The sequence below is a fragment of the Ranitomeya imitator genome, chromosome 9 (assembly GCF_032444005.1).
Source record: "Ranitomeya imitator isolate aRanImi1 chromosome 9, aRanImi1.pri, whole genome shotgun sequence".
Classification (NCBI taxonomy): domain Eukaryota; kingdom Metazoa; phylum Chordata; class Amphibia; order Anura; family Dendrobatidae; genus Ranitomeya; species Ranitomeya imitator.
Window position 1 is genome coordinate 151088064 of NC_091290.1, and position 27993 is coordinate 151116056.

A 27993-nucleotide genomic window follows, 5' to 3' on the forward strand; every position below is an offset into this window, starting at 1 on the left:
TCACCCAGATGCTGGATTTTCTACTGAAAAAGCGATCAGACACTGGATTCTCTACTGTAAGAGCGCTCAGATGCTGGATTCTCTACTGTATGATCACCCAGATGCTGGATTCTCTACTGTAAGAGCGCTCAGACGCTGGATTCTCTACTGTACCAGCAGTCACTCTGTGATGCTCTGGAGCATAGAAGTGTTAGATTCTGGGATGTATGTACGAATCACTGGCTGGCAGGTCAGAGCCTTTATACCCCTGATATGATGTATTCAGTTACAATGCACTGACTAGTGGAGAGGACTTTGTTGCAGCATCCAGGCAGCAGGATGTCGCCCCGAGGTGTGTGCAGTATATGGCTGCTTTCACTGCTGTAGGTGGAATCAGGTCTGGCTTCACCTGTTGTCTCGGAGCCCAGGACAGGTGTTGTGTTCACCCCTCCTCCATCAGGTGAGCTTGTTCTGTGGCCGCCCGCCAGGTGCTGCTTCTGTCCTGGGCTGTTGCTTAGTGTGAGGTGTAGAGCACCTGAAAGCTAGACAGGCCTCTTAAAGTGCCAGTGTCTGTTTTTTTTTTTAACGCTCGATCGGTATTATGGAGGGAGGAGGCCTTAGGGCTGAGGATTTGTTACAGTGTATCCAGTCTGAACAATTGTGAGCTGAACACATCAGTAGCACAGATCTTTCCTCTTCCGATAGTTTGTTACATTGTTTCTGCACTGATACATTGCAGCAGCCTGGAGTCCGTTCTGAGACATGTTTGTCACACTTAAATGTTTCCAATCACCAAACAAAGGTAAATATTAGACAAAGATAACACAAGTAATCACAAAATGCACTTTATAAATGAAGACCATTATTATTAAGGGAAAAAGAAATCCAAACCTGCCAATCAAAGTAGCGCTGGGTGGAGAGTTATTTGGTGGCACCGAGCGCCAGGACTTGGCTGATCAGTCATTCTGTGCCGACAGATTTAAAAGCATCTTTCTTGCGCCGGCCGTATTGGTAATTGGGCATTATCGATTATGGGGGTGTCCCAACATACTCCCCACATGCATTGTGTACCGAGACAAGGAACATTAACACCCAGTTATCAATTCTTCCGTATCTTTCCAAGAAGAGAGGAACAGAACAGTGTAAACTTCCAAGAATGAGACAGATACTTTTGAAACTCACTGTGAAATTTAGTGTCAGTTTTTCCTAAAATAAAAACGCTACATTATGTTGGCATGCATTTATATAAACCGCGGCTCCGGACAGTGCCATGAAAACCGCCATTCTTTACAGTGCAGGTCGGATGTGAATGAAGCGCTGTTATGCTGACCGATCTGTATGGCGCACAGTTAGGGCGCAGCGCTGGACAGGTTAAACGAGGCTGAGTCTGTCATTCTGGGCTGCGCCTCCGCTCCCCCCTCTTCTCTTGGCTCCGAGATGGAAAATGGTCCTAATTTACAGTCAATAAATTAGTAGTTGCCGTGAGTCAGGAGCCGCAACAGACAGACAGGCGGTCAGCAAGCGGCTCCAAGTCACAATCCGCTCTTGGGAGAAGGGGGAGACGGTTTGTGTGTTTGTGGGCGCAGCGGGAGATGGGGATGAGATGACCTCCGACAGTGTCGCCCCCCCCCCCCCCCCGTCATTCACACCCTTGCAATCCATGGAGGGCTACAGCACAGCATGGGTGACCCTCCGTGTGGGCGAGTCGTGAAAAAAGGAGGGACTTAAAATGTGGAAAAGGCGGAGCTATAAGGAGGGGTGATTGAAGGGGGGGGGGATTTGAATAGTGTAACCCCCTCACTGTTCTCCCACAGGATGTGTATATTACGTCAACTAAAACGTGTTTCTTCCCCCATAGACTGCACCTGTAGACTGCACTATGTAAAGCAGTTAATACAAGAGAAGATAGTATTCTGCTACAGATGGATCTGGATAAGTTGGAAACTTGGGCTGAAAGGTGGCAGATGAGGTTTAACAATGATAAATGTAAGGTTATACACATGGGAAGAGGGAATCAATATCACCATTACACACTGAACGGGAAACCACTGGGTAAATCTGACAGGGAGAAGGACTTGGGGATCCTAGTTAATGATAAACTTACCTGGAGCAGCCAGTGCCAGGCAGCAGCTGCCAAGGCAAACAGGATCATGGGGTGCATTAAAAGAGGTCTGGATACACATGATGAGAGCATTATACTGCCTCTGTACAAATCCCTAGTTAGACCGCACATGGAGTACTGTGTCCAGTTTTGGGCACCGGTGCTCAGGAAGGATATAATGGAACTAGAGAGAGTACAAAGGAGGGCAACAAAATTAATAAAGGGGATGGGAGAACTACAATACCCAGATAGATTAGCGAAATTAGGATTATTTAGTCTAGAAAAAAGACGACTGAGGGGCGATCTAATAACCATGTATAAGTATATAAGGGGACAATACAAATATCTCGCTGAGGATCTATTTATACCAAGGAAGGTGACGGGCACAAGGGGGCATTCTTTGCGTCTGGAGGAGAGAAGGTTTTTCCACCAACATAGAAGAGGATTCTTTACTGTTAGGGCAGTGAGAATCTGGAATTGCTTGCCTGAGGAGGTGGTGATGGCGAACTCAGTCGAGGGGTTCAAAAGAGGCCTGGATGTCTTCCTGGAGCAGAACAATATTGTATCATACAATTATTAGGTTCTGTAGAAGGACGTAGATCTGGGTATTTATTATGATGGAATATAGGCTGAACTGGATGGACAAATGTCTTTTTTCGGCCTTACTAACTATGTTACTATGTTACTATGTTACTATGTATACAGTGCACCCCCTGTACCGTGCAACATTATACATGAAACCCGTATAAAGTACACTTACACAGGTGCTTATCGCAAAATTAGAATATCATCTAAAAATGAATTTATTTCAGTTCTTCAATACAAAAAGTGAATCTCATATATTATACAGAGTCAATACACACAGAGTGATCTGTTTCATGTGTTTATTTCTGTTAATGTTGATGATTCTGGCTTACAGCCAATGAAAATTCAAAAGTCATTATCTCAGTAAATTAGAATACTTTATAACACCAACTGAAAAAATGATTGTAAAATCCGAAATGTTCCCTCCAGAAATGTGTGTTCCGTAAATGCACTCAATACTTGGTCGGGGGTCCTTGTGCATCAATAACTGCATCAATGTGGCGTGGCATGGAGGCGATCAGCCTGTGGCACTGCTGAGGGGTTATGGAAGCCCAGGTTGCTTTGATAGCAGCCTTCAGCTCATCTGCATTGTTGGGTCTGGTGTCTCGTTTTCCACTTGACAATACTCCATAGATTCTCTATGGGGTTAAAGTCAGGGGAGTTTGCTGCCAATCAAGCCCAGTGATACTGTTGTTTTTGCACCAGGTATTGGTACTTTTGGCAGTGTGGACAGGGGCCAAATCCAGCTGGAGAATGACATTTCCATCTCCATAAAGCTTGTCTGCAGAGGGAAGCATGAAGTGCTCTACAATGTCCTGGTAGACGGCTGTGCTGACTTTGGTCTTGATAAGACACAGTGGACCTACACCAGCAGATGACATGGATCCCAAACCATCACTGATGGTGGAGACTTCACACCAGACCTCCAGCAGCTTGGATTGTGGCCTCTCCACTCCTCCTCCAGACTCTGGGACCTTGGACCACTGACAACAGTCCGGTTCTTCTTCTCCTTGGCCCAGGTAAGACACTTCTGGCGTTGTCTATTGGTCATGAGTGGCCGGACACAAGGAATGTGACACTTGTAGTCCATGTCCTGGAGACGTCTGTGTGTGGTGCAGCAATGACTCCAGCAGCAGTCCACTCCTCGTGAATCTCCCCCACATTATTGAATGGCCTTTTCTTAACAATCCTTTCCAGGCTGCGGTATCCCGGTTGCTTGTGCACCTTTTTCTACCACTCTTTCTCCTTTCACTCCACTCTCCATTAATATGCTTGGATACAGCACTCTGTGAACAGTCGGCTTCTTTATGACCTTTTGTGGCTTCCCCTCCTTGTGGAGTGTGTCAGTGACGCTTTTTGGACATTTGTCAGGTCAGCAGTCTTCCCCATGATTGTGGAGCTTCTGAAAGACTAAAGGTACCGTTACACTAAACGATTTACCAACGATCACGACCAGCGATACGACCTGGCCATGATCGTTGGTAAGTCGTTGTGTGGTCGCTGGAGAGCTGTCACACATACAGCTCTCTCCAGCGACCAACGATGCCGAAGTCCCCGGGTAACCAGGGTAAACATTGGGTTACTAAGCGCAGGGCCGCGCTTAGTAACCCGATGTTTACCCTGGTTACCATTGTAAATGTGAAAACAAACAAACAGTACATACTCACATTCCAGTGTCTGTCACGTCCCCCGCCGTCAGCTTCCCGCACTGACTGTGTCAGCGCCGGCCGTAAAGCAGAGCACAGCGGTGACGTCACCGCTGTGCTTTACGGCCGGTGCTCACAGTCAGTGCGGGAAGCTGAAGGCAGGGGACGTGACAGACACCGGAATGTGAGTATGTAGTGTTTTTTTTTTTCACTTTTACAATGGTAACCAGGGTAAACATCGGGTTACTAAGCGCGGCCCTGCGCTTAGTAACCCGATATTGACCCTGGTTACCAGTGAACACATCGCTGGATCGGCATCACACACACCGATTAAGCGATGTCAGCGGGTGATCAGCGTCTAAAAAAAGGTCCTGGACTTTCCCCAGCGACCAACGATCTCCCAGCAGGGGGCTGATCATTGGTCGCTGTCACACATAACGATTTAGTTAACGATATCGTTGCTACGTCACAAAAAGCAACGATATCGTTAAAGAAATCGTTATGTGTGACGGTACCTTAAGGGACCTTTATAAAAATGTAGGAGCCTTTACAGGTGTTTCTTGTTAATTATTCTAATTTACTGAGATAATTACTTTTGGGTTTTCATTGGCTGTAAGCCACAATCATCAACATTAACAGAAATAAACATGTGAAATAGATCACTCTGTGTGTAATGACTCTATAGAATATAGGAGACTCACTTTTTGTATTGAAGAACTGAAATAAATTCACTTTTTGATGATATTGTAATTTTGTGAGAAGCACCTGTGTAAGTGTGACTCTGTACAGTGCACCACCATAGAGTTAATTGAAAAGGAAAGGAAGGTACACCCAGCCAGCAATCCTTACAAAATTATTTTTTATTGCAAATCCATTAAAATCCAGACATAGAGTAGATGCAGACACGTTTTAGACTAAATGTTTTTAGTCATTGCATACCGTAGAGTTCACCCCTAGACTGAGCACCTCTATACTGCACAGTCCCATATAGTGCACCTCTATACTGTGGACCCCCATAAAGTGCACCTCTATACTGTGCACCCCCATATAGTGCACCTCTATACTGTGGACCCCATAGAGTGCACCTATATACTGTGGACCCCCATAGAGTGCACCTCTATACTGTGCACCCCCATATAGTGCACCTCTATACTGTGGACCCCATAGAGTGCACCCCCATATAGTGCACCTCTATACTGTACACCCCCATATAGTGCACCTCTATACTGTGGACCCCATAGAATGCACCTCTATACTGTGGATAACCATGAAGTGCACTTCTATATTGTGGACCACCATGAAGTGCACCTCTATACTGTTGACCCCCATAGAGTGCACCCCCATATAGTGCACCTCTATACTGTGGATAACCATGAAGTGCACTTCTATACTGTTGACCCCCATAGAGTGCACCTCTATACTGTGCACCCCCATATAGTGCACCTCTATACTGTGGATAACCATGAAGTGCACTTCTATACTGTGGACCCCATAGAGTGCACCTCTATACTGTGCACCCCCATATAGTGCACCTCTATACTGTGGACCCCATAGAGTGCACCCCCATATAGTGCACCTCTATACTGTACACCCCCATATAGTGCACCTCTATACTGTGGACCCCATAGAATGCACCTCTATACTGTGGATAACCATGAAGTGCACTTCTATACTGTGGACCACCATGAAGTGCACTTCTATACTGTGGACCACCATGAAGTGCACTTCTATACTGTGGACCACCATGAAGTGCACTTCTATACTGTGGACCACCATGAAGTGCACCTCTATACTGCACACCTTCTTAGAGTGCACTTCTATACTTTGGACCACCATAGAGTGCACCTCTATAATCTGCACCCCCACAGAGTGCACTTCTATACTGTGCACCCCCACAGAGTGCACTTCTATACTCTGGGCCCCCACAGAGTGCACTTCTATACTGTGCACCCCCACAGAGTGCACTTCTATACTATGGACCCCCATAGAGTGAACATCTATACTGTGCACTTTTTTACTGTGCACCCTAATAGTGATGCCCCTATAGAGTGCCTCTTTATATTGTTCACCCCATACAGATGGCCCTATAGGGTGCTTCTTTATATCATGCACCCCCACAGAGTGCACCTCTATACTGTCTTCCCCCATATAGTGCCCCCCAGATATGTTCCTCCTTCCTAATTTCCTGTCTGCTCTCAGCCCCCCCTTCCCGTTGTGTGACCCTCTCACTGTCTCCCAATCAGCCCATATTAGTGATGTCTCCATGAGTGAGGTTCCCGGTCATTGCGCCCCACTCCCTGTCCTCCTCCTCCTCCTCCTCCTCCTCCTCCTCGCCTGCGCCTCCCTCCCTCTCTCATCTCCTGCTCTGTATAATTAGCTCCTTGTCACCTTTGCATCTGCTCAGTCTCCAGCTCCCTTCACACTTCTGTCACCGGCTCCTTCCATCTTATTAATGTCCCATTTAATGTCTTACTCTGTCTCACTGCTCCATTAAGTTCTCCATTCATCTCAGTCAGAGCGCTGCACTCCACTCTCCCCCTGCTGCTCCCTCCTGGATCTCCCTGTGGAGGGGGATATAGTGCAATACTCCCATTATTATCACTTCTGGGTCTTAGATCCTGATCTTTGATCCCCATCCCACTATATCCCCCCAACCCCCGAACTCCGCATCTGCCATCCCCATTTATCTCTCTACACACCACCTATCCATAAACCCCATCCTTCATACAGTCCTCCATGTAACGTGGTAACTAGCAGAACAGTGAGTGCAGCTCTGGAGTATAATACAGGATGTAACTCAGGACCAGTAATGTAATGTATGTACACAGTGACTGCACCAGCAGAATAGTGAGTGCAGCTCTGGGGTATAATAAAGGATGTAACTCAGGATCAGTAATGTAATGTATGTACACAGTGACTGCACCAGCAGAATAGTGAGTGCAGCTCTGGGGTATAATACAGGATGTAACTCAGGATCAGTAATGTAATGTATATACATAGTGACTGCACCAGCAGAATTGTGAGTGCAGCTCTGGAGTATAATACAGGCTGTAACTCAGGATCAGTAATGTATGTACACAGTGACTGCACCAGCAGAATAGTGAGTGCAGCTCTGGAGTATAATACAGGATGTAACTCAGGATCAGTAATGTATGTACACAGTGACTGCACCAGCAGAATAGTGAGTGCAGCTCTGGAGTATAATACAGGATGTAACTCAGGATCAGTAATGTAATGTATGTACACAGTGACTGCACCAGCAGAATAGTGAGTGCAGCTCTGGAGTATAATACAGGATGTAACTCAGGATCAGTAATGTAATGTATGCACACAGTGACTGCACCAGCAGAATAGTGAGTGCAGCTCTGGGGTATAATACAGGATGTAACTCAGGATCAGTAATGTAATGTATGTACACAGTGACTGCTCCAGCAGAATAGTGAGTGCAGCTCTGGGGTATATTACAGGATGTAACTCAGGATCAGTAATGTAATGTATGTACAAAGTGACTCCACCAGCAGAATAGTGAGTGCAGCTCTGGGGTATAATACAGGATGTAACTCAGGATCAGTAATGTATGTACACAGTGACTGCACCAGCAGAATAGTGAGTGCAGCTCTGGAGTATAATACAGGATGTAACTCAGGATCAGTAATGTATGTACACAGTGACTGCACCAGCAGAATAGTGAGTGCAGCTCTGGGGTATAATACAGGATGTAACTCAGGATCAGTAATGTAATGTATGTACACAGTGACTGCACCAGCAGAATAGTGAGTGCAGCTCTGGAGTATAATACAGGATGTAGCTCAGGATCAGTACAGGATCAGTAATGTAATGTATGTACACAGTGACTGCACTAGCAGAATAGTGAGTGCAGCTCTGGAGTATAATACAGGATGTAACTCAGGATCAGTAATGTAATGTATGCACACAGTGACTGCACCAGCAGAATAGTGAGTGCAGCTCTGGGGTATAATACAGGATGTAACTCAGGATCAGTAATGTAATGTATGTACACAGTGACTGCTCCAGCAGAATAGTGAGTGCAGCTCTGGGGTATAATACAGGATGTAACTCAGGATCAGTAATGTAATGTATGTACACAGTGACTGCACCAGCAGAATAGTGAGTGCAGCTCTGGGGTATAATACAGGATGTAACTCAGGATCAGTAATGTAATGTATGTACACAGTGACTGCACCAGCAGAATAGTGAGTGCAGCTCTGGAGTATAATACAGGATGTAACCCAGGATCAGTAATGTAATGTATGTACACAGTGACTACACCAGCAAAACATCGAGTGCAGCTCTGGGGTATAATACAGGATGTAACTCAGGATCAGTAATGTAATGTATGTGCACAGTGACTGCATCAGCAGAATAGTGAGTGCAGCTCTGGAGTATAATACAGGATGTAACTCAGGATCAGTAATGTGATGTATGTGCACAGTGACTGCACCAGCAGAATAGTGAGTGCAGCTCTGGAGTATAATACAGGATGTAACTCAGGATCAGTAATGTAATGTATGTACACAGTGACTACACCAGCAGAACATCGAGTGCAGCTGTGGGGTATAATACAGGATGTAACTCAGGATCAGTAATGTAATGTATGTACACAGTGACTGCACCAGCAGAATAGTGAGTGCAGCTCTGGAGTATAATACAGGAGGTAACTCAGGATCAGTAATGTAATGTATGTACACAGTGACTGCACCAGCAGAATAGTGAGTGCAGCTCTGGGGTATAATACAGGAGGTAACTCAGGATCAGTAATGTAATGTATGTACACAGTGACTGCACCAGCAGAATAGTGAGTGCAGCTCTGGAGTATAATACAGGAGGTAACTCAGGATCAGTAATGTAATGTATGTACACAGTGACTGCACCAGCAGAATAGTGAGTGCAGCTCTGGGGTATAATACAGGAGGTAACTCAGGATCAGTAATGTAATGTATGTACACAGTGACTGCACCAGCAGAATAGTGAGTGCAGCTCTGGAGTATAATACAGGATGTAGCTCAGGATCAGTAATGTAATGTATGTACACAGTGACTGCACCAGCAGAATAGTGAGTGCAGCTCTGGAGTATAATACAGGATGTAACTCAGGATCAGTAATGTAATGTATGTACACAGTGACTGCAGCAGCAGAATAGTGAGTGCAGCTCTGGAGTATAATACAGGATGTAACTCAGGATCAGTAATGTAATGTATGCACACAGTGACTGCACCAGCAGAATAGTGAGTGCAGCTCTGGGGTATAATACAGGATGTAACTCAGGATCAGTAATGTAATGTATGTACACAGTGACTGCACCAGCAGAATAGTGAGTGCAGCTCTGGGGTATAATACAGGATGTAACTCAGGATCAGTAATGTAATGTATGTACACAGTGACTGCTCCAGCAGAATAGTGAGTGCAGCTCTGGAGTATAATACAGGATGTAACTCAGGATCAGTAATGTAATGTATGTACACAGTGACTGCTCCAGCAGAATAGTGAGTGCAGCTCTGGGGTATAATACAGGATGTAACTCAGGATCAGTAATGTATGTACACAGTGACTGCACCAGCAGAATAGTGAGTGCAGCTCCAGAAGATAATGCAGGATGTGTTTGAGGATGCTCTGGATTTTGGAGCTGTGAACTCTTGAACCTGTTGTACCTGTGCAGGTTGCAGACTCGGGGGACGTGGGGTTATAGAGGCTTTGAGGGCGAGTTTTGAGCTGATAGACGGGATAAGCTGGGATATTGGATAGAGCATCCATTCGTGAAGGCTTCTAACCCTTTTAATCCACTCTGTGCGTCTTGTGAGGTTGTCATGCATTGAATTGAATTCCCAGCTCAGTAGTCGGCGGCGCTCGCTTGTCATCGCCGGAGTGAAATGTCGCGTCCGCTGCTTCTGGGGAGATTTTATGTATGTAATTCATATAGTAGCACAAGTGTCTGGGAAGGAAGGAGCAAAGCACTTCTGTGTCCTGAGACTGCAGCCCCCCGGATGGCTGCTTCCTGCGGCACTGATAGCTGGGGGTCATCCGCTGTGTACTGTGCATTGGATTGTCAGCTCCTCGGACCTTGTGAGCCAGGGCCTTGTATTGTGGGTGGGTTACACTGAACATCAGATTTCGTTTTTTATGGCTAAATGTTTTTTTTTTTGCTTTGATGTATAAAGCTCAATCATAAATGAAACTGTCTTTGGTTTCTAATGGCCTTTCCTTATTTTCTTGCTATTTTTAATATCTCTGCTTGCTGTCATTGTCAGTAAGAAAACGTCTTACCATTCAGACTTTAAACAGCTCATCCTGCCCTAATGCTTCTCCCAGATGAGGGCTGTCTCTCTGGTGATAGTTTGTTACAGTGTGTTAGTGAAGGTACTGTATGTGACAGAAGGGGCGCAGAGGACGCACCTCATCCATCTACAGTCCGGACTGATCGGATGGCGCTCTTCTCTGCGGACCGTGGTTAGTCGGACAGATCTGATTGGTCACATAGATGGGATCGGATGGATCATTAGCACAGATCTGTATAGAAGTGGTGGTCTGTGTCAGGACTTAGGAGGAGGCATCTAAAGCCACCCCCTTTTCTTCTATTCCTTTGGTTTCAATTTCCCTTCTTCCTTCCTTATTTTTCACCTCTTCTTTCTTTCTTCCACTCCTTTATCATCCATCATAATCTTTTTCATCATCATCTTCTTTCTTTTCTTCTTGATACTCTGTCTTCCTTTCTTTCTTCTATTCCTGATTCTTTCCCACTTCTCCCTTCTTTCTCTTTATTCTGTCTCCCTTTCTTCCTACCTGTTTCTTTTTAATCATCTTCCTTTTTTCATCTTACATCTCTTTTTTATTTCTCCTTTTTTCACTTTTTTCTTGTATACTCCTTTTTTGTCTTCCTACTCCTGTGACATTTTCTGTTTGTCCTTCTTTTTTTTCTCCATTTCCTTTTTATTAACTCCTTCCTTCTTTCCCTCCTGTTTCTCCTATTCTTACCCCTTTTTTACTTTGCTTCCTTCACCATTTCATCTCTTATCTTGTCTTACCCCTACTTCTTCCTTTCTTCTTCATCTTCCAATATTTTTTATCTCTTCTTTTTCTTACTTTTTCCTCTCTCCTTTTTTCCTCCTGTGTCCTTGTCTACATCTTGCTATTTTCTCATCATTCCCTCCTTTCTCCTAGTATTTTTTTCTTCTATGACTACTTTTCTTTTCCTCTTCCTTCGTGCCTACTTTCTCCCCCTCTTCTCCTTTTCTTCTTACCACTCTTCTTCCTCTTCCCAGTGTGTGGAGTCCTCATTGAGAGTGACGGCTGCAGGGCACGGAGAATTACATTGGAGCCGTCCTCCCGCTGTGTGTCTGATGGAGGTGTGAGAGAGGTGAGGATGTGACAGCCATTTCAGCAGACGAGCTTATTGCTTTCTGACATGCTGGGGCAGCAGCCACACTTGGGGTGTGTTTTACTTATCCCTGGGCACGGGGGGCATGTAGAGAGGGAGGAGCGGGCACCATTGCACAGTGCTGGGAGCCTGCTGTCCACAACCACATTGTAGGCATTGGTACCCACCAATGATGCTTTAACCCATTCATTGTCTTATATACCTGTTAACCCCTTTCCTGTCGTGCTATTTGGTACCCGCACTAGATATTGGCACAGAGCAGCCCTGAAAGTCGCTATACTATAGAATATCAGACCTATCGCTCAAAATGAGATGATGCTGCCCGGCCACAACACGGACGACTACATCACAGAACCCGGAGGCTGAAAACTGTCCTCAACTAATACTTTTCACTGCTGTTGGTTTGTTACAGTATATCCCATCTGGCAATCGACGTGAATTCCAAAACTGATACATTGTAACAAACACCACTGTAGAGATTTGTATTTTCTACAGATGTAGCTCATAGATGATTGTCTGGACTAGAGTAAGTTGGGCCGGATACTTCTCATAGCTGAGATCTTACAAGTTGTAGACTGTTCCATGATGTGATCATTTGGCGTTATTCGATGAGCCCTGTAAACCTGCTGGGCTTTGTGCCTCGGTGTCCACTCTGTGATGGGGCGTGTAATTGTGCAGCACCTTTCCTCCATATGGCACCAGACGCTGCTCTTATCACAGAGATAAGAGGCCGCAGTAAAGTCAGAGTTTATTCTGCACATAAAATTGGTGCACTTAAAACCGGGGTGAGAAGCGGCTCTGAGCCAGTGGGACTGTGCGCAATGGTGGCATTCCCGAGCTAGCGGGAGGGTGAGCAACAGTGGTGGCCCCGAGACAGAGGGAGGGTGAGCAACAGTGGTGGCCCCGAGACAGAGGGAGGGTGAGCAACAGTGGTGGCCCCGAGACAGAGGGAGGGTGAGCAACAGTGGTGGCCCCGAGACAGCGAGAGGGTGAGCAACAGTGGTGGCACCGAGACAGAGGGAGGGTGAGCAACAGTGGTGGCCCCGAGACAGAGGGAGGGTGAGCAACAGTGGTGGCCCCGAGACAGCGAGAGGGTGAGCAACAGTGGTGGCACCGAGACAGAGGGAGGGTGAGCAACAGTGGTGGCCCCGAGACAGAGGGAGGGTGAGCAACAGTGGTGGCCCCGAGACAGAGGGAGGGTGAGCAACAGTGGTGGCCCCGAGACAGAGGGAGGGTGAGCAACAGTGGTGGCCCCGAGACAGAGGGAGGGTGAGCAACAGTGGTGGCCCCGAGACAGAGGGAGGGTGAGCAACAGTGGTGGCCCCGAGACAGAGGGAGGGTGAGCAACAGTGGTGGCCCCGAGACAGAGGGAGGGTGAGCAACAGTGGTGGCCCCGAGACAGAGGGAGGGTGAGCAACAGTGGTGGCCCCGAGACAGAGGGAGGGTGAGCAACAGTGGTGGCCCCGAGACAGCGAGAGGGTGAGCAACAGTGGTGGCCCCGAGACAGCGGGAGGCTGAGCAACAGTGTTGGCCCCGAGACAGAGGGAGGGTGAGCAACAGTGGTGGCCCCGAGACAGAGGGAGGGTGAGCAACAGTGGTGGCCCCGAGACAGAGGGAGGGTGAGCAACAGTGGTGGCCCCGAGACAGAGGGAGGGTGAGCAACAGTGGTGGCCCCGAGACAGCGAGAGGGTGAGCAACAGTGGTGGCCCCGAGACAGAGGGAGGGTGAGCAACAGTGGTGGCCCCGAGACAGAGGGAGGGTGAGCAACAGTGGTGGCACCGAGACAGAGGGAGGGTGAGCAACAGTGGTGGCCCCGAGACAGAGGGAGGGTGAGCAACAGTGGTGGCCCCGAGACAGAGGGAGGGTGAGCAACAGTGGTGGCCCCGAGACAGAGGGAGGGTGAGCAACAGTGGTGGCCCCGAGACAGAGGGAGGGTGAGCAACAGTGGTGGCCCCGAGACAGAGGGAGGGTGAGCAACAGTGGTGGCCCCGAGACAGAGGGAGGGTGAGCAACAGTGGTGGCCCCGAGACAGAGGGAGGGTGAGCAACAGTGGTGGCCCCGAGACAGAGGGAGGGTGAGCAACAGTGGTGGCCCCGAGACAGCGAGAGGGTGAGCAACAGTGGTGGCCCCGAGACAGCGGGAGGCTGAGCAACAGTGGTGGCCCCGAGACAGAGGGAGGGTGAGCAACAGTGGTGGCCATGAGCTAGTGGGAGGGTGAAGAATAGTGGTGGCCCCAAGACAGCGGGAGGGTGAAGAATAGTGGTGGCTCCAAGACAGCGGAAGGGTAAACAATACTGGTGGCCCCGAGCTAGCGAGAAGGTGAACAATAGTGGTGGCCCCGAGACAGCGGGAGGGTGAACAGTAGTGGTGGCCGCGAGAAGCTGGAGAGTGAGCAATGGTGGTGGCCCCGAGCTAGCGAGAAGGTGAGCAATGGTGGTGGCCCCGAGCTAGCAGGAGGGTGAGCAACGGTGTTGGCCCCAAGCTGGTTGGAGGGTGAGCAATGCTGGTGGCCCCGAGCTAGCGGGAGGGTGGGTGATGGTGGCGGCCTCAATCTAGCAGAAGGGTGAACAGCAGTGGTGGACGCGAGAAGCTGGAGAGTGAGCATTGGTGGTGGCCCCGAGCTAGCGAGAAGATGAGCAATGGTGGTGGCCCCGAGCTAGCGGGAGGGTGAGGAACGATGGTGGCCCTATCTTATAGGAGGGTGAGCAATGCTGGTGGCCCCGAGCTAGCGGGAGGGTGAACAATAGTGGTGGCCCCGAGACAGCGGGAGGGTGAACAATGGTGGTGGCCACGAGAAGCTGGAGGGTGAGCAATGGTGGTGGCCACGAGCTAGCGGGAGGGTGAGCAACAGTGGTGGCCCCATCTAGTAGAAGGGTGAGCAATGCTTGTGGCCCCGAGCTAGCGGGAGGGTGAGTGATGTTGGCGGCCCCAAGCTAGCAGGAGGGTGAACAATAGTGGTGGCCCCGAGACAGTGGGAGGGTGAACAGTAGTGGTGGCCGCGAGAAGCTGGAGGGTGAGCAATGGTGGTGGCCATGAGCTAGCGGGAGGGTGAGCAACGGTGGTGGCCTCAAGCTAGTAGGAGGGTGAGCAATGCTGGTGGCCTCGAGCTCGCGGGAGGGTGAGTGATGGTGGTGGCCCAGAGCTAGCGGGAGGGTGAACAACGGTACAGACTTCTCTACAGAATCTGGATCTTCTACATTTACCAGGCTTTCCCGGGATCCTGCATGGTGGGAGTTGTATAATTATGTTTTTTCCTTCTGACACCTTGGGACCCTCTAGTGCCGCTGTTTAATTTCTCGTTCTCTGCTGCCCAGTGGGATAATGGATGGGAAAAGTTTGCCAGATGATAGCTCTCAAGAGCAGACTCGCCATTGGAGCTGAGACAAAGCCTTGGTGCAAAGGGTTAACCGCTCCGCTGGGTGCTGCAGGGAGATGAGGATTAATGAGCTCTGTGTGTACAGCGCAGCAGGGGGAATTCTGGGTAGTCTGGACTTGTTAACCCTGTAATGGTGCGAAGGTCCCAAAGAGCTGCCTGGTTATCGCCTTTTGTGCAGGAGGAGCACTGCATGCAAGACAATTGTGGAGATGATCCTATAATGGTCCAAAGCAATGTTCTGCAACCTGTGGCTCCGCAGCAGGACCTGAGCGCCCCCTGCTGGTTCAGTGTCTGCATGCTCGGCTGGATTGAGTGATGACTGAGCCCCATGCATTGTTGTGATCTCCGTCACTGATTATGGGGTTAGGGATTATGAGTTATTTGCAGTTTAGGCGGCTGCATTTAGCAGATGATGCTCGCTGTTTTGCAGGCGCAGGATGTGAACATGCCTTTATGTTTGCGATTATAATAGCGTCTAATATGTGATGCTTTGTCAAAGTCGATGGCAATAAAGGAATATTTATTAAGCTCTTTTTCTAGAATTTTCTATATGAGGAAGAAACTGCAGCAAAATCGTAACAGATCGTGCAAGAACATGTATGTGTTATTCCTCTCCTGCCTTTATGCAGCTCATGTTCATTTTTTTCAGGTGTGAAGGAGTTAATGTGGAAGCGTTTTGCCTCGCAGCCATATAAGCGCCTCTCGCCTCACCTGCTCCCTCGGCGGCACAGGCTCCTTCTTGCTGCAGGAAGCTTTTGTTTGCTCGCTCACCGCAGCCCAGCAGTCGTTGGCCCTTGGCAGGGCGACCTTAGCAGGTGTTTCTGAGTGGGAAACCTGTGTGCACTGGCCAAGTCCCCAGAAAGAGAGGGTGGGAATATGGGGGGAACACTCTGCACCACGGAGCTCTGCCGGCGGAATGGGATTTATAGAGGATTTGGCGGATAAGAGCTGGTGAGCTCCTGAAATCCTCTCCACCCCGGGGTAACTGGTGACCGAGTCCTCACAGACCAATTACATTACGGCTCTCACCTGAGACACCGCTGAGGTTACAGGTCCTGCAAAATGCGCAGAAACCGCGCACAAGTATATAAATCGCAGAGCAGAAAATCTGCTGTGTTTCATGTGCTAGTGATAAGGCACCACGAGCAGTGTGAATGGTGGTCTGCACCCCTAGATAGGTGGTCTGCTCTCTATGGTAACATCTAGCGCACCCTGGATAGGTGGTCTGCTCTCTATGGTAGCGTGCAGTGCACCCTGGGTAGGTGGTCTGCTCCCTATGGTAACATCTAGCGCACCCTGGATAGGTGGTCTGCTCTCTATGGTAGCGTGCGGTGCACCCTGGGTAGGTGGTCTGCTCCCTATGGTAGCGTGTGGTGCACCCTGGATAGGTAGTCTGCTCCCTATGGTAACATCTAGAGCACCCTGGATAGGTGGTCTGCTCTCTATGGTAGCGTGCAGTGCACCCTGGATAGGTGGTCTGCTCTCTATGGTAGCGTGTAGTGCACCCTGGATAGGTGGTCTGCTCTCTATGGTAGCGTGTAGTGCACCCTGGATAGGTGGTCTGCTCTGCTCCCTATGGTAGCATGTAGCGCACCCTGGATAGGTGGTCTGCTCTCTATGGTAGCGTGCAGTGCACCCTGGATAGGTGGTCTGCTCTCTATGGTAGCGTGTAGTGCACCCTGGATAGGTGGTCTGCTCTCTATGGTAGCGTGTAGTGCACCCTGGATAGGTGGTCTGCTCTGCTCCCTATGGTAGCATGTAGCGCACCCTGGATAGGTGGTCTGCTCTCTATGGTAGCGTGTAGTGCACCCTGGATAGGTGGTCTGCTCTCTATGGTAGCGTGTAGTGCACCCTGGATAGGTGGTCTGCTCTCTATGGTAGCGTGTAGTGCACCCTGGATAGGTGGTCTGCTCTGCTCCCTATGGTAGCATGTAGCGCACCCTGGATAGGTGGTCTGCTCTCTATGGTAGCGTGCAGTGCACCCTGGATAGGTGGTCTGCTCTCTATGGTAGCGTGTAGGGCACCCTGGATAGGTGGTCTGCTCCCTATGGTAGCATGTAGCGCACCCTGGATAGGTGGTCTGCTCTCTCTGTTATCATGTAGCGCACCCTGATAGGTGGTCTGCTCCCTATGTTATCACGTAGCGCACCCTGGATAGGTGGTCAACTCTCTGTTATCATGTAGTGCACCCTGGATAGGTGGTCTGCTCTCTCTGTTATCATGTAGCACACCCTGGATCGGTGGTCAGCTCCCTATGTTATCATGTAGTGCACCCTGGATAGGTGGTCTGCTCTCTGTTATCATGTAGCGCACTCTGGGTAGGTGGTCTGCTCTGTTCTCATGTAGCGCACTTTGGATAGGTGGTCTGCTCTCTCTGTTATCATGTAGTGAACCCTGGATAGGTGGTCTGCTCTCTGTTATCATGTAGCGCACCCTGGATAGGTGGTCAGCTCCCTATAGTAGCATGTAGCGCACCCTGGATAGGTGGTCTGCTCCCTATGTTATCATGTAGCGCACCCTGGATAGGTGGTCTGCTCTGTTATCATGTAGCGCACCCTGGATAGGTGGTCTGCTCCCTATGTTATCATGTAGCGCACCCTGGATAGGTGGTCAGCTCCCTATAGTAGCATGTAGCGCACCCTGGATAGGTGGTCTGCTCCCTATGTTATCATGTAGCGCACCCTGGATAGGTGGTCTGCTCTCTCTGTTATCATGTAGTGCACCCTGGATAGGTGGTCAGCTCCCTATAGTAGCATGTAGCGCACCCTGGATAGGTGGTCTGCTCTCTCTGTTATCATGTAGTGCACCCTGGATAGGTGGTCAGCTCCCTATAGTAGCATGTAGCGCACCCTGGATAGGTGGTCTGCTCCCTATGTTATCATGTAGCGCACCCTGGATTGGTGGTCTGCTCCCTTTGGTAGCATGTAGCGCACCCTGGATAGGTGGTCTGCTCCCTATGTTATCATGTAGCGCACCCTGGATAGGTGGTTTGCTCCCTACGTTATCATGTAGCGCACCCTGGATTGGTGGTCTGCTCTCTCTGTTATCATGTAGCACACCCTGGATAGGTGGTCTGCTCCCTTTGGTAGCATGTAGCGCACCCTGGATAGGTGGTCTGCTCCCTATGGTAGCATGTAGCAGTCTCGGGGCCTATGTGCTCATATATACGACATGTTGCCTCTTTCTCCTCAGCATTTGCCTTCAGTTCCAGATGTTTGTGCCGCTTTTTGTTTCCAGATGCTTGAAGGAGTTAACCTCCGCTTGTCGACATGTCGCTTCGCGTTTCCAGTCTGTTTGCCGCAAGATTCCAGTCTCTGCCCTCACCTGAAGCTGCCACTCCTAGCGCTTCTAGAGGAAGAAGGTTACAGAATTTCCCATCATATCATGTAAAGTTTCCAGAAGTTACTGATTTATTTCCTTGTGGAAAAGGTGTGACATGTGCAAAGCTACAGGCAAAGATGCAGAGGGTGACCCCTCCAACTGACCCCAGAGGTAAGGACCCTTCTGTAGTCTTGCGGGGCAGGGAGGACATGGCGGGCGAAACAGGCAGTGCATGACAAATCCTGGGCTCAGCAGAGCAGTGAGTGCAGCTCTGGAGGATAATACAGGAGGTAACTCAGGATCAGTAATGTATGTACACAGTGACTGCACCAGCAGAATAGTGAGTGCAGCTCTGGGGTATAAAACAGGATGTAACTCAGGATCAGTAATGTAATGTATGTACACAGTGACTGCACCAGCAGAATAGTGAGTGCAGCTCTGGAGTATAATACAGGATGTCACTCAGGATCAGTAATGTATGTACACAGTGACTGGACGAGCAGAATAGTGAGTGCAGCTCTGGGGTATAATACAGGAGGTAACTCAGGATCAGTAATGTATGTACACAGTGACTGCACCAGCAGAATGGTGGGTGCAGCTCTGGGGTATAATACAGAATGTAACTCAGGATCAGTAATGTATGTACACAGTGACTGCACCAGCAGAATGGTGGGTGCAGCTCTGGGGTATAATACAGGAGGTAACTCAGGATCAGTAATGTAATGTATGTACACAGTGATTGCACCAGCAGAATAGTGAGTGCAGCTCTGGAGTATAATACAGGATGTAACTCAGGATCAGTAATGTCATGTATGTACACAGTGACTGCACCAGCAGAATAGTGAGTGCAGCTCTGGAGTATAATACAGGATGTAACTCAGGATCAGTAATGTCATGTATGTACACAGTGACTGCACCAGCAGAATAGTGAGTGCAGCTCTGGAGTATAATACAGGATGTAACTCAGGATCAGTAATGTATGTACACAGTGACTGCACCAGCAGAATAGTGAGTGCAGCTCTGGAGTATAGTACAGGATGTAACTCAGGATCAGTAATGTAATGTATGTACACAGTCACTGCACCAGCAGAACAGAATAGTGAGTGCAGCTCTGGAGTATAATACAGGATGTAACTCAGAATGCAGTCACTGTGTACATACATTACACCAGCAGAATAGTGAGTGCAGCTCTGGAGGAGTTTGTTAGTGGTATTGATGGTGTAGTGATGGATCGGTCACACTGCAGGGTATCAGTGGGGCTACATGGTGAGAGGCTCAGCAGACAGTATCACACATGATGGGATTAGATGCAGCAGCCATGTTGGTGACCTGTAGATCGGCTCTTGTGGCCGTCAGTTGCTTCTCAGGATACTTTTCTGGTAGTGATGGAGGTTGTCTCCTTTGTGTAAACGTGTAATTAGTTAATTATTTTTGCATTGAATACATGAAATGACTGAGAGCGACTAATGATGAGACACGGCCGCTATAAGTGGTCCACACGGCTCCCGCCTGCTGGACACTGGATGGATACGGTGATATTTTCTCCGTTTCTCTTCCATTTTTCACTTTATTACTATTCGATTCTGCTGCATTAATCTTCCCATCCGAGACCATAAAGTCACAAATCGGATCTGCCGTCATTTAGAGGCTCAATGTGCCGGACGCCTGATCGCCCCATTTATTAACTCCATATTGTGCCTTGTAGAGCGGTGTAAGGCAAAGTGTGCTGGTATCTGTAGTTCTACTTGAGCATATATACTAGAGCTGGGCAGGAAATGTATAGTGACCCCCCATACACATATTTATGGGGTGACCCCTTTTAGTCAGCAGTGTTTGGCGGTTTTCAGTATTTCTTGCCATCATGGAGGGATATGGTGTCCTCCCACCGTCCAGTCATCACTGACCGCATCACTCCTGAATGCATTACGGTATATATTACAAGGCTTGGCCCCTCCCCTGGTCGTGACCCCCCTCCTCTGATAGCAACCCCCTCCCCTGATAGCGGCCCCCTCCCCTAGGAAAGGTGGAGCAGTGCTGTAATGTAAAGCGGGGACAGAGGTGCAAAGTTTGAGACTGAGTGCATTTCTATCAGCCTTAGACACTAGTTATCAGTTTATTTCCTGGGATTTTATTGCTGCATACTTCCACCTGTCACAGAGTCTGATTTGTGTATTTATACACATTGCATCGGATCAGCAGCTGTGTGTGGAGTCCTCCTGAGCGTCATGTTATATTCTACATTCAGGCACTGGTCCGTCCCCTGTATCCTGTGTATCCCCTGTTACCGGCATGCCCCCTGTACCCGGCACCTCCCCTGTATCATGTACATTCCCTATACCCGGCACGTCCCCTGTATCATGTACATTCCCTATACCCGGCACGTCCCCTGCATCCTGTACATCCCCTGTACCCGGCACGTTCCCTGTATCCTGTAAATTCCCTGTACCCGGCACGTTCCTTGTATCCTGCACGTCCCCTGTACCCGGCACGTTCCCTGTATCCTGTAAATTCCCTGTACCCAGCACGTTCCCTGCATCCTGTACATCCCCTGTACCCGGCACGTTCCCTGTATCTTGTAAATTCCCTGTACCCAGCACGTTCCCTGCATCCTGTACATCCCCTGTACCCGGCACGTTCCCTGTATCCTGTACATCCTTTGTACCTGGCACATTCCCTGTATCCTGTACATCCTTTGTACCTGGCACGTTCCCTGTATCCTGTACAGTCCCTGTACCCGGCACGTTCCCTGTATCCTGTACATCCTTTGTACCTGGCACGTTCCCTGTATCCTGTACATTCCCTGTACCCGGCACGTTCCTTGTATCCTGTACATCCTTTGTACCTGGCACATTCCCTGTATCCTGTACATCCTTTGTACCTGGCACATTCCCTGTATCCTGTACATCCTTTGTACCTGGCACGTTCCCTGTATCCTGTACAGTCCCTGTACCCGGCACGTTCCCTGTATCCTGTACATCCTTTGTACCTGGCACATTCCCTGTATCCTGTACATCCTTTGTACCTGGCACGTTCCCTGTATCCTGTACAGTCCCTGTACCCGGCACGTTCCCTGTATCCTGTACATCCTTTGCACCTGGCACGTTCCTTGTATCCTGCACGTCCCCTGTACCTGGCACGTTCCCTGTGTCCTGTACATTCCCTGTACCCGGCACGTTCCTTGTATCCTGTACATTCCCTGTACCCGGCACGTTCCTTGTATCCTGCACGTCCCCTGTACATCTTTTGAGTCAGATGTGTCTGATTGATGAGCGCGTCCCCTGGACCTTTAAGACACAGTAATTGAATCTGCCATTACCGGGGCTCGTTTGCTCTTATTGAATCACGGCGTCCTCTCTGGTGCCGATAGGATCAGTGGTTCTGGGGTGGGAGCAGCGGCTCTGGCTTGGCTCAGCCCTACTGATTGTGGCAGGCCTCGTTCGCGGAGCTGACACGATCCAGATGTGATGAGCCCACCATCCGCTGTGTTGTGGGGAGCGGATAATTGGAGACATGTTGTGTATTAGCGGCGCTGTAGCACGTACGGCTGGAGGAGCCACCATTAATCCTTGGCCACGCAATATGTGATGGGAGAAATTAACGTTTGCGTTTTCGCTGCCTCCCCTCCCTCCATCGTCTGACTCAGGCGTCATAATTATCTTTCCATTAGCTTTTTGGTTTTTTTGTAAGTTAAGCTTTTCTGAGCGGCACTGAATCTCCAAATCTGCCATTTGTGAGAATCTTCTCCCCTGCCCTTGTAATGTCCCCCCGGGGATCACATCCACCGTCCCCTTAATGAGAGGTGGAGGCGCCTTCTCATGTATAATATGTGGCCCGTCTTCATTATCTGCACATCCCAGATATATCCTTACAGCACTTTTTATAGCTGGAGGCGACCCCCGATCCCCCACCGTCCTCAGATATTATTCCCAAAACAGCGGGAAATGACAAAGTTGTAAATGCAGGGGACACATGTTGTCCTGTCCGGCTCCTACTTCACTGTCATTTTATTAGTTGCATCTATATATTATTCTGGAGTTGGAGCAAAGTATCCAAAGATGCAGGAAACTTTCCACCGCAGTCACAAGGCCTGACGTAAAGCAGAAGTGGTCCGTCTCTCCCGAGATCCAACAAGTCTTAGTGGTCATCATGCTTATGTGCTACAGTGTATCTAATCCGTTCAGCAGCACAAATCTGGAACTGTCACTAACTGCGCTGATACATTGTAACACAACTAGGTTGCTAGGGTGCTGAAGAAAATTGTTATTTATGTTTCCATTCACCGACAGCAAGCTCGCTACATTTCTATACACTCAGTATAACCTCAAAAACAGTCTGATACATTGTAACAAATTGTCAGGACTGGAGAGTTCACCCTATATTTGATAATGATCTGTTTACTTGGTATTGGTCTAGACTGATGCATTGTAACGGACCCTCAGCAGTGGGAAGTATCACGTCTGGTGGGATGTGGCGCCCTGAGCATTAACCTGGGAGGAACAGACAAGCAGATTCCTCCACCCCTGAAATCTTTACATCAGAGACTGGAGGGGCAGTAAAATGAAGGCCAGGTCCACTAAACCTCATTATCAGCCGGTACTTAGCGCTGCCCGTCCTGCCAGGCCCTGGACACCAGTTTAATTTGATGGGTGTTACGGGAGAATTGGCTATTAATTGTGATGACTGCGGCCTGGCTCCGCTCCTGACTCCGGCAGCCGACTCTGCAGTAACACAAAGACTGGCATTGTTGTCAGGACGAGCGCTCGGCCCCCGGGCACCCGAGGAGGGTTGGCAGTCGCATCAGCTGAGTGCCACCTACAGGCCCCTGGTGTTCCAGAATACAGGGTCGTGATTGATGCAGCTGTAGACCCCCTAAGGCGAAATTCACACAAAGCTGCGGTCTGGGAAATATGTGCAGCAATGAACCAAAAACTAACTCCGGATATATAAAGAGCAAACTCAACACCAATATCCATGTAAGAGTGAACATATAATTCTACAGAAACAGCTGCGTCGCTGTGTACATACAGTATTATACTCCAGAGCTGCACTCACTATTCTGCTGGTGCAGTCACTGTGTACATACATTACTGATCCTGAGTTACATCCTGTATTATACTCCAGAGCTGCACTCACTATTCTGCTGGTGCAGTCACTGTGTACATACATTACATTACTGATCCTAAGTTACATCCTGTATTATACCCCAGAGCTGCACTCACTATTCTACTGGTGCAGTCAGTGTGTACATACATTAAATTACTGATCCTGAGTTACCTCCTGTATTCTACTCCAGAGCTGCACTCACTATTCTGCTGGTGCAGTCACTGTGTACATACATTACATTACTGATCCTGAGTTACCTCCTGTATTATACTCCAGAGCTGCACTCACTATTCTGCTGGTGCAGTCACTGTGTACATACATTACGTTACTGATCCTGAGTTACCTCCTGTATTATACTCCAGAGCTGCACTCACTATTCTGCTGGTGCAGTCACTGTGTACATACATTACATTACTGATCCTGAGTTACCTTCTGTATTATACCCCAGAGCTGCACTCACTATTCTGCTGGTGCAGTCGCTGTGTACATACATTACTGATCCTGAGTTACATCCTGTATTATACTCCAGAGCTGCACTCACTATTCTGTTGGTGCAGTCACTGTGCACATACATTACATTACTGATCCTGAGTTACATCCTGTATTATACCCCACAGCTGCACTCACTATTCTGCTGCTGCAGTCACTGTGTACATACATTACATTACTGATTCTGAGTTACATCCTGTATTATATTCCAGAGCTGCACTCACTATTCTGCTGGAGCAGTCACTGTGTACATACATTACATTATTGATCCTGAGTTACCTCCTGTATTATACCCCAGAGCTGCACTCACTATTCTGCTGGTGCAGTCACTGTGTACATACATTACATTACTGATCCTGAGTTACCTCCTGTATTATACTCCAGAGCTGCACTCACTATTCTGCTGGTGCAGTTACTGTGTACATACATTACATATCCTGAGTTACCTCCTGTATTATACTCCAGAGCTGCACTCACTATTCTGCTGGTGCAGTCACTGTGTACATACATTACTGATCCTGAGTTACCTCCTGTATTATACTCCAGAGCTGCACTCACTATTCTGCTGGTGCAGTCACTGTGTACATACATTACTGATCCTGAGTTACATCCTGTATTATACTCCAGAGCTGCACTCACTATTCTGTTGGTGCAGTCACTGTGTACATACATTACATTACTGATCCTGAGTTAAATCCTGTATTATACTCCAGAGCTGCACTCACTATTCTGCTGGTGCAGTCACTGTGTACATACATCACATTACTGATCCTGAGTTACCTCCTGTATTATACCCCAGAGCTGCACTCACTATTCTGCTGGTGCAGTCACTGTGTACATACATTACATTACTGATCCTGAGTTACCTACTGTATTATACCCCAAAGCTGCACTCACTATTCTGCTGGTGCAGTCACTGTGTACATACCTTACATTACTGATCCTGAGTTACCTCCTGTATTATTCTACAGAGCTGCACTCACTATTCTGCTGGTTGATGCTGGAAACTGTCAGCAAGTGTGTAGAGTGACTCCTGCCTCGCCTGAGGTCCTGTAATGCGGGGGGCAGGTACATCAGGTGACTGACAACATTTGCAGACATTAGAACTACAATAAATGCTGGATAGATTTCAGCTGTGAAGCTCCACAATTGTGAATTCTTCTCCTAGGGCACCTGGTATGTCGCTAGCTCGCGCCCCTCGTACCTCCGTGTTCCTCAGTGTCACTCTTGCTCCTCAGACACATCTGCCTCTCGCTCGCTCTTCGCCTCGCTGTCTCTCCTACTCCTCTTCATCCTTTATCCGACACCTGTTCTTTGCAAAATTAATGCAGCCCGAAGCCCCGGGAGCAGCTTGTGCGGGAGGATGAGAGCTGCCGCCACAATGCGGAGCTGAAAGCTTCAATTAAGTGAATTCCTCCGAGAAGAGACTGTGATCAGGAGTAAATGTGGCGGCAGCGGGTGCAGGAATCTGACGGATGTGGCAGCCTTGTGTCACCGGGGGGCAGCACTGAGGGGCGGGTGCTCTTATGTGACCAGATGATTTTCTGGTGATTTATTCCCTTTTTTTTTTTATTAACATCCTTGAGAAGAATGAAAGGTTCTGCCGGGATTCTAGAGAGGAAACCCCTGGAGCCCGGCGTCCGGATCTGCTGGTTATGATGGGGGAGAATGTGAGCAGTGGCGAGGAGGGGGCATGTGCGTGGTCAGGACGTCAGTGCCCCATGCAGGTGAATGGGCCGATACGCTGTTTTTTCGCAGGAGCGGCCACATCGGGGAATATCCCTCTCATTCCACCTCTCTGCTACAAATAGGGTAAATCTTCGTTGTTATCAGTCCAGCTCAAAGGACCGACCATCCTGCCACCTCCGAATATACGTCACCCTCCAATTACTGATTTTTCTAGGTCTCCACTTGCTGTCAGTGAATTGACACATTGTCTCCAGAGGCTGCAGACGTCTTCTCGCAGCTGGGGGCTTGTCGCCATGTATCAGGCCTACTGTATTTTGCGACAGTGTGTCAGTGCAGCACGATCTGGATAAGTGTCGGTCGGCCAGCACAATGGCTAGTAGGGCGATTCCATCTTAAACGTTCCACCACGGCCAGCGGCGAGCGCAGAGGTCACACGTCGTCTGCACATTGCATGTTTGGGCCAAACTGCGCCCATGTACTCTGCCAACTGCAGGAGACCGCGAACTTGTCCTTGGGGCAAACGAGACCCCACTAAAGTGCCCATGGGAGTCGTTCAGTGGATGGTAGTCACGGTGTGGCCGTTACATTGGATGCATGATGGAGAAACCTGGATGTTGTGGGGACCCCAAGGATTGGGGCGCAGGTTCAGATGGCGGGGTGCATCGCCTTCTCTGCCGTGTGTGAACAGGAGGCGTCTCCGCTGCTTCACGCGCTCTTTCCTTGGACGACGAAGTGTTACCCTGCGGAGATCGGGAACCAGGGCCTAAATGTGCCGACGAAAGGACACCGAGCCGGGAAGAAATGCCGGCGTCAAGCTGCCGCCATGTATTATGCATCAGGCCGGATTTTATATTATTTCTGCTCCAACCTGTCAGTATGGAAGGCTCTGCATAATTTATAGCAGCGGAGCCGCACGCCTCCCGACAAGCGCCCGCGCTGTTATAGGGGACATAACGAGCTTCCATGATAAAAATAGACAGGCGTAAACCAGACGCCTGACCTCTCTCACTGCGCCCTGAGATGACCCCAACAGGCGCAGACCCCGGGATCCCACCATCATGGTTCCTACCTGGCTGACCAATGATATGGCAGTAAGGAGCCCAATACAAGGAAGGGTCAGGGGGCGCCGGAATCACATGGTCTGATGGCGCAGGTGACACCTGACCGTTCTCCTTCCCGCGATAGTGAACATGGCCGCTCGCTTGCCTCCCGGCATTATTACCATATTTATGTGCTTTATGTTTCCAGCAGGGACGCGCTTAATTAAAACCTTCCTTCTCGATGAATTAGAAATGAACATCCGGCTCCTGCACAACAAAAAGGGGTAATTAACGATTAAGTCAAAAAGACGCAATTATAAAAACAAGGAGGCGGCAACTTTACCGCATTACTGGTAGGAGACCGCAGCAAAGTCACTAATAGCCAGTGCCCTGCGGAGCGCGCCTAACCCTGCGCTATAGGAGGCCCTGGAGGAGTGGGCATCAGGCTGACAACCTACACAGGACCAACACGGCGCATAGGAGAAGATCCTCCACACCCAGACTGATACATTGTCGCAAACTATCAGCTGAGGAGAGATTTGTACTGCTGTGTTTATCTCATAGGATTGTCTGGATATGAAACAAACCATCAGCTGTGAGAAGCATTAGATTTGAACCTCCTATATGCACCAGCAGAATAGTGAGCGCAGCTGTGGAGGATAATACAGGATGTAACTCAGGATCAGTAATGTAATGTGTGTACGCAGTGACTGCACCAGCAGAATAGTGAGTGCAGCTGTGGAGGATAATACAGGATGTAACTCAGGATCAGTAATGTAATGTATGTACACAGTGACTGCACCAGCAGAATAGTGAGTGCAGCTCTGGAGGATAATACAGGATGTAACTGATGGGATTACTGTTGGAGATATACAGTTGTTGCACTGACATTGTAACTGATGGTAACGTCCGTATTGATGTATCCGCTGTGTGACCCACGGCCGCTCACTTCTTGCTTTCCTAACCTTATGGATTTTCCACAATCTGCCGGTTTTATCTCGGAGATCACCGTTAACCTCTATCTGGGCTTTTACACTTTCCGCAGCCGCTCGCACCCAGAGTCTCCCTAATGCAGATGAAAGGTTAAGGACCGGGACGCAGAATATGATCCCAGGTATTAACTGGAGGGAGTTGACCTTTGCCCTTGCGGAGAAATGGCGCTGATAAATGTCGGAAGGTGTCGTTATTGCGGTTTTATTATTCCGGGTGATAAACACCTGCTCTGCCGGACGAGCGTGATGTCCTATTAAATCTTCGCCACCATCCCCCTC

At 49.0% G+C, this 27993-nt stretch overlaps 1 protein-coding gene across 4 annotated transcripts in view; it reads left to right on the plus strand.

Moving 5' to 3' along the window:
• The window catches only part of GSE1 (Gse1 coiled-coil protein), a 347096-nt gene that overhangs the window by 138654 nt on the left and 180449 nt on the right, over positions 1-27993 (plus strand). Inside the window, exon 1 of one of the 4 annotated variants that reach the window (XM_069739425.1) lies at positions 18415-18572. The exons of the other annotated variants lie outside the window; for them this stretch is intronic. Within the exon in view, the coding sequence (XP_069595526.1) occupies positions 18539-18572 (34 nt within the window). The 5' untranslated portion in view covers positions 18415-18538. Of the gene's footprint in view, positions 1-18414; positions 18573-27993 lie in introns of those variants that run through there. 4 annotated transcript variants of the gene reach the window in all.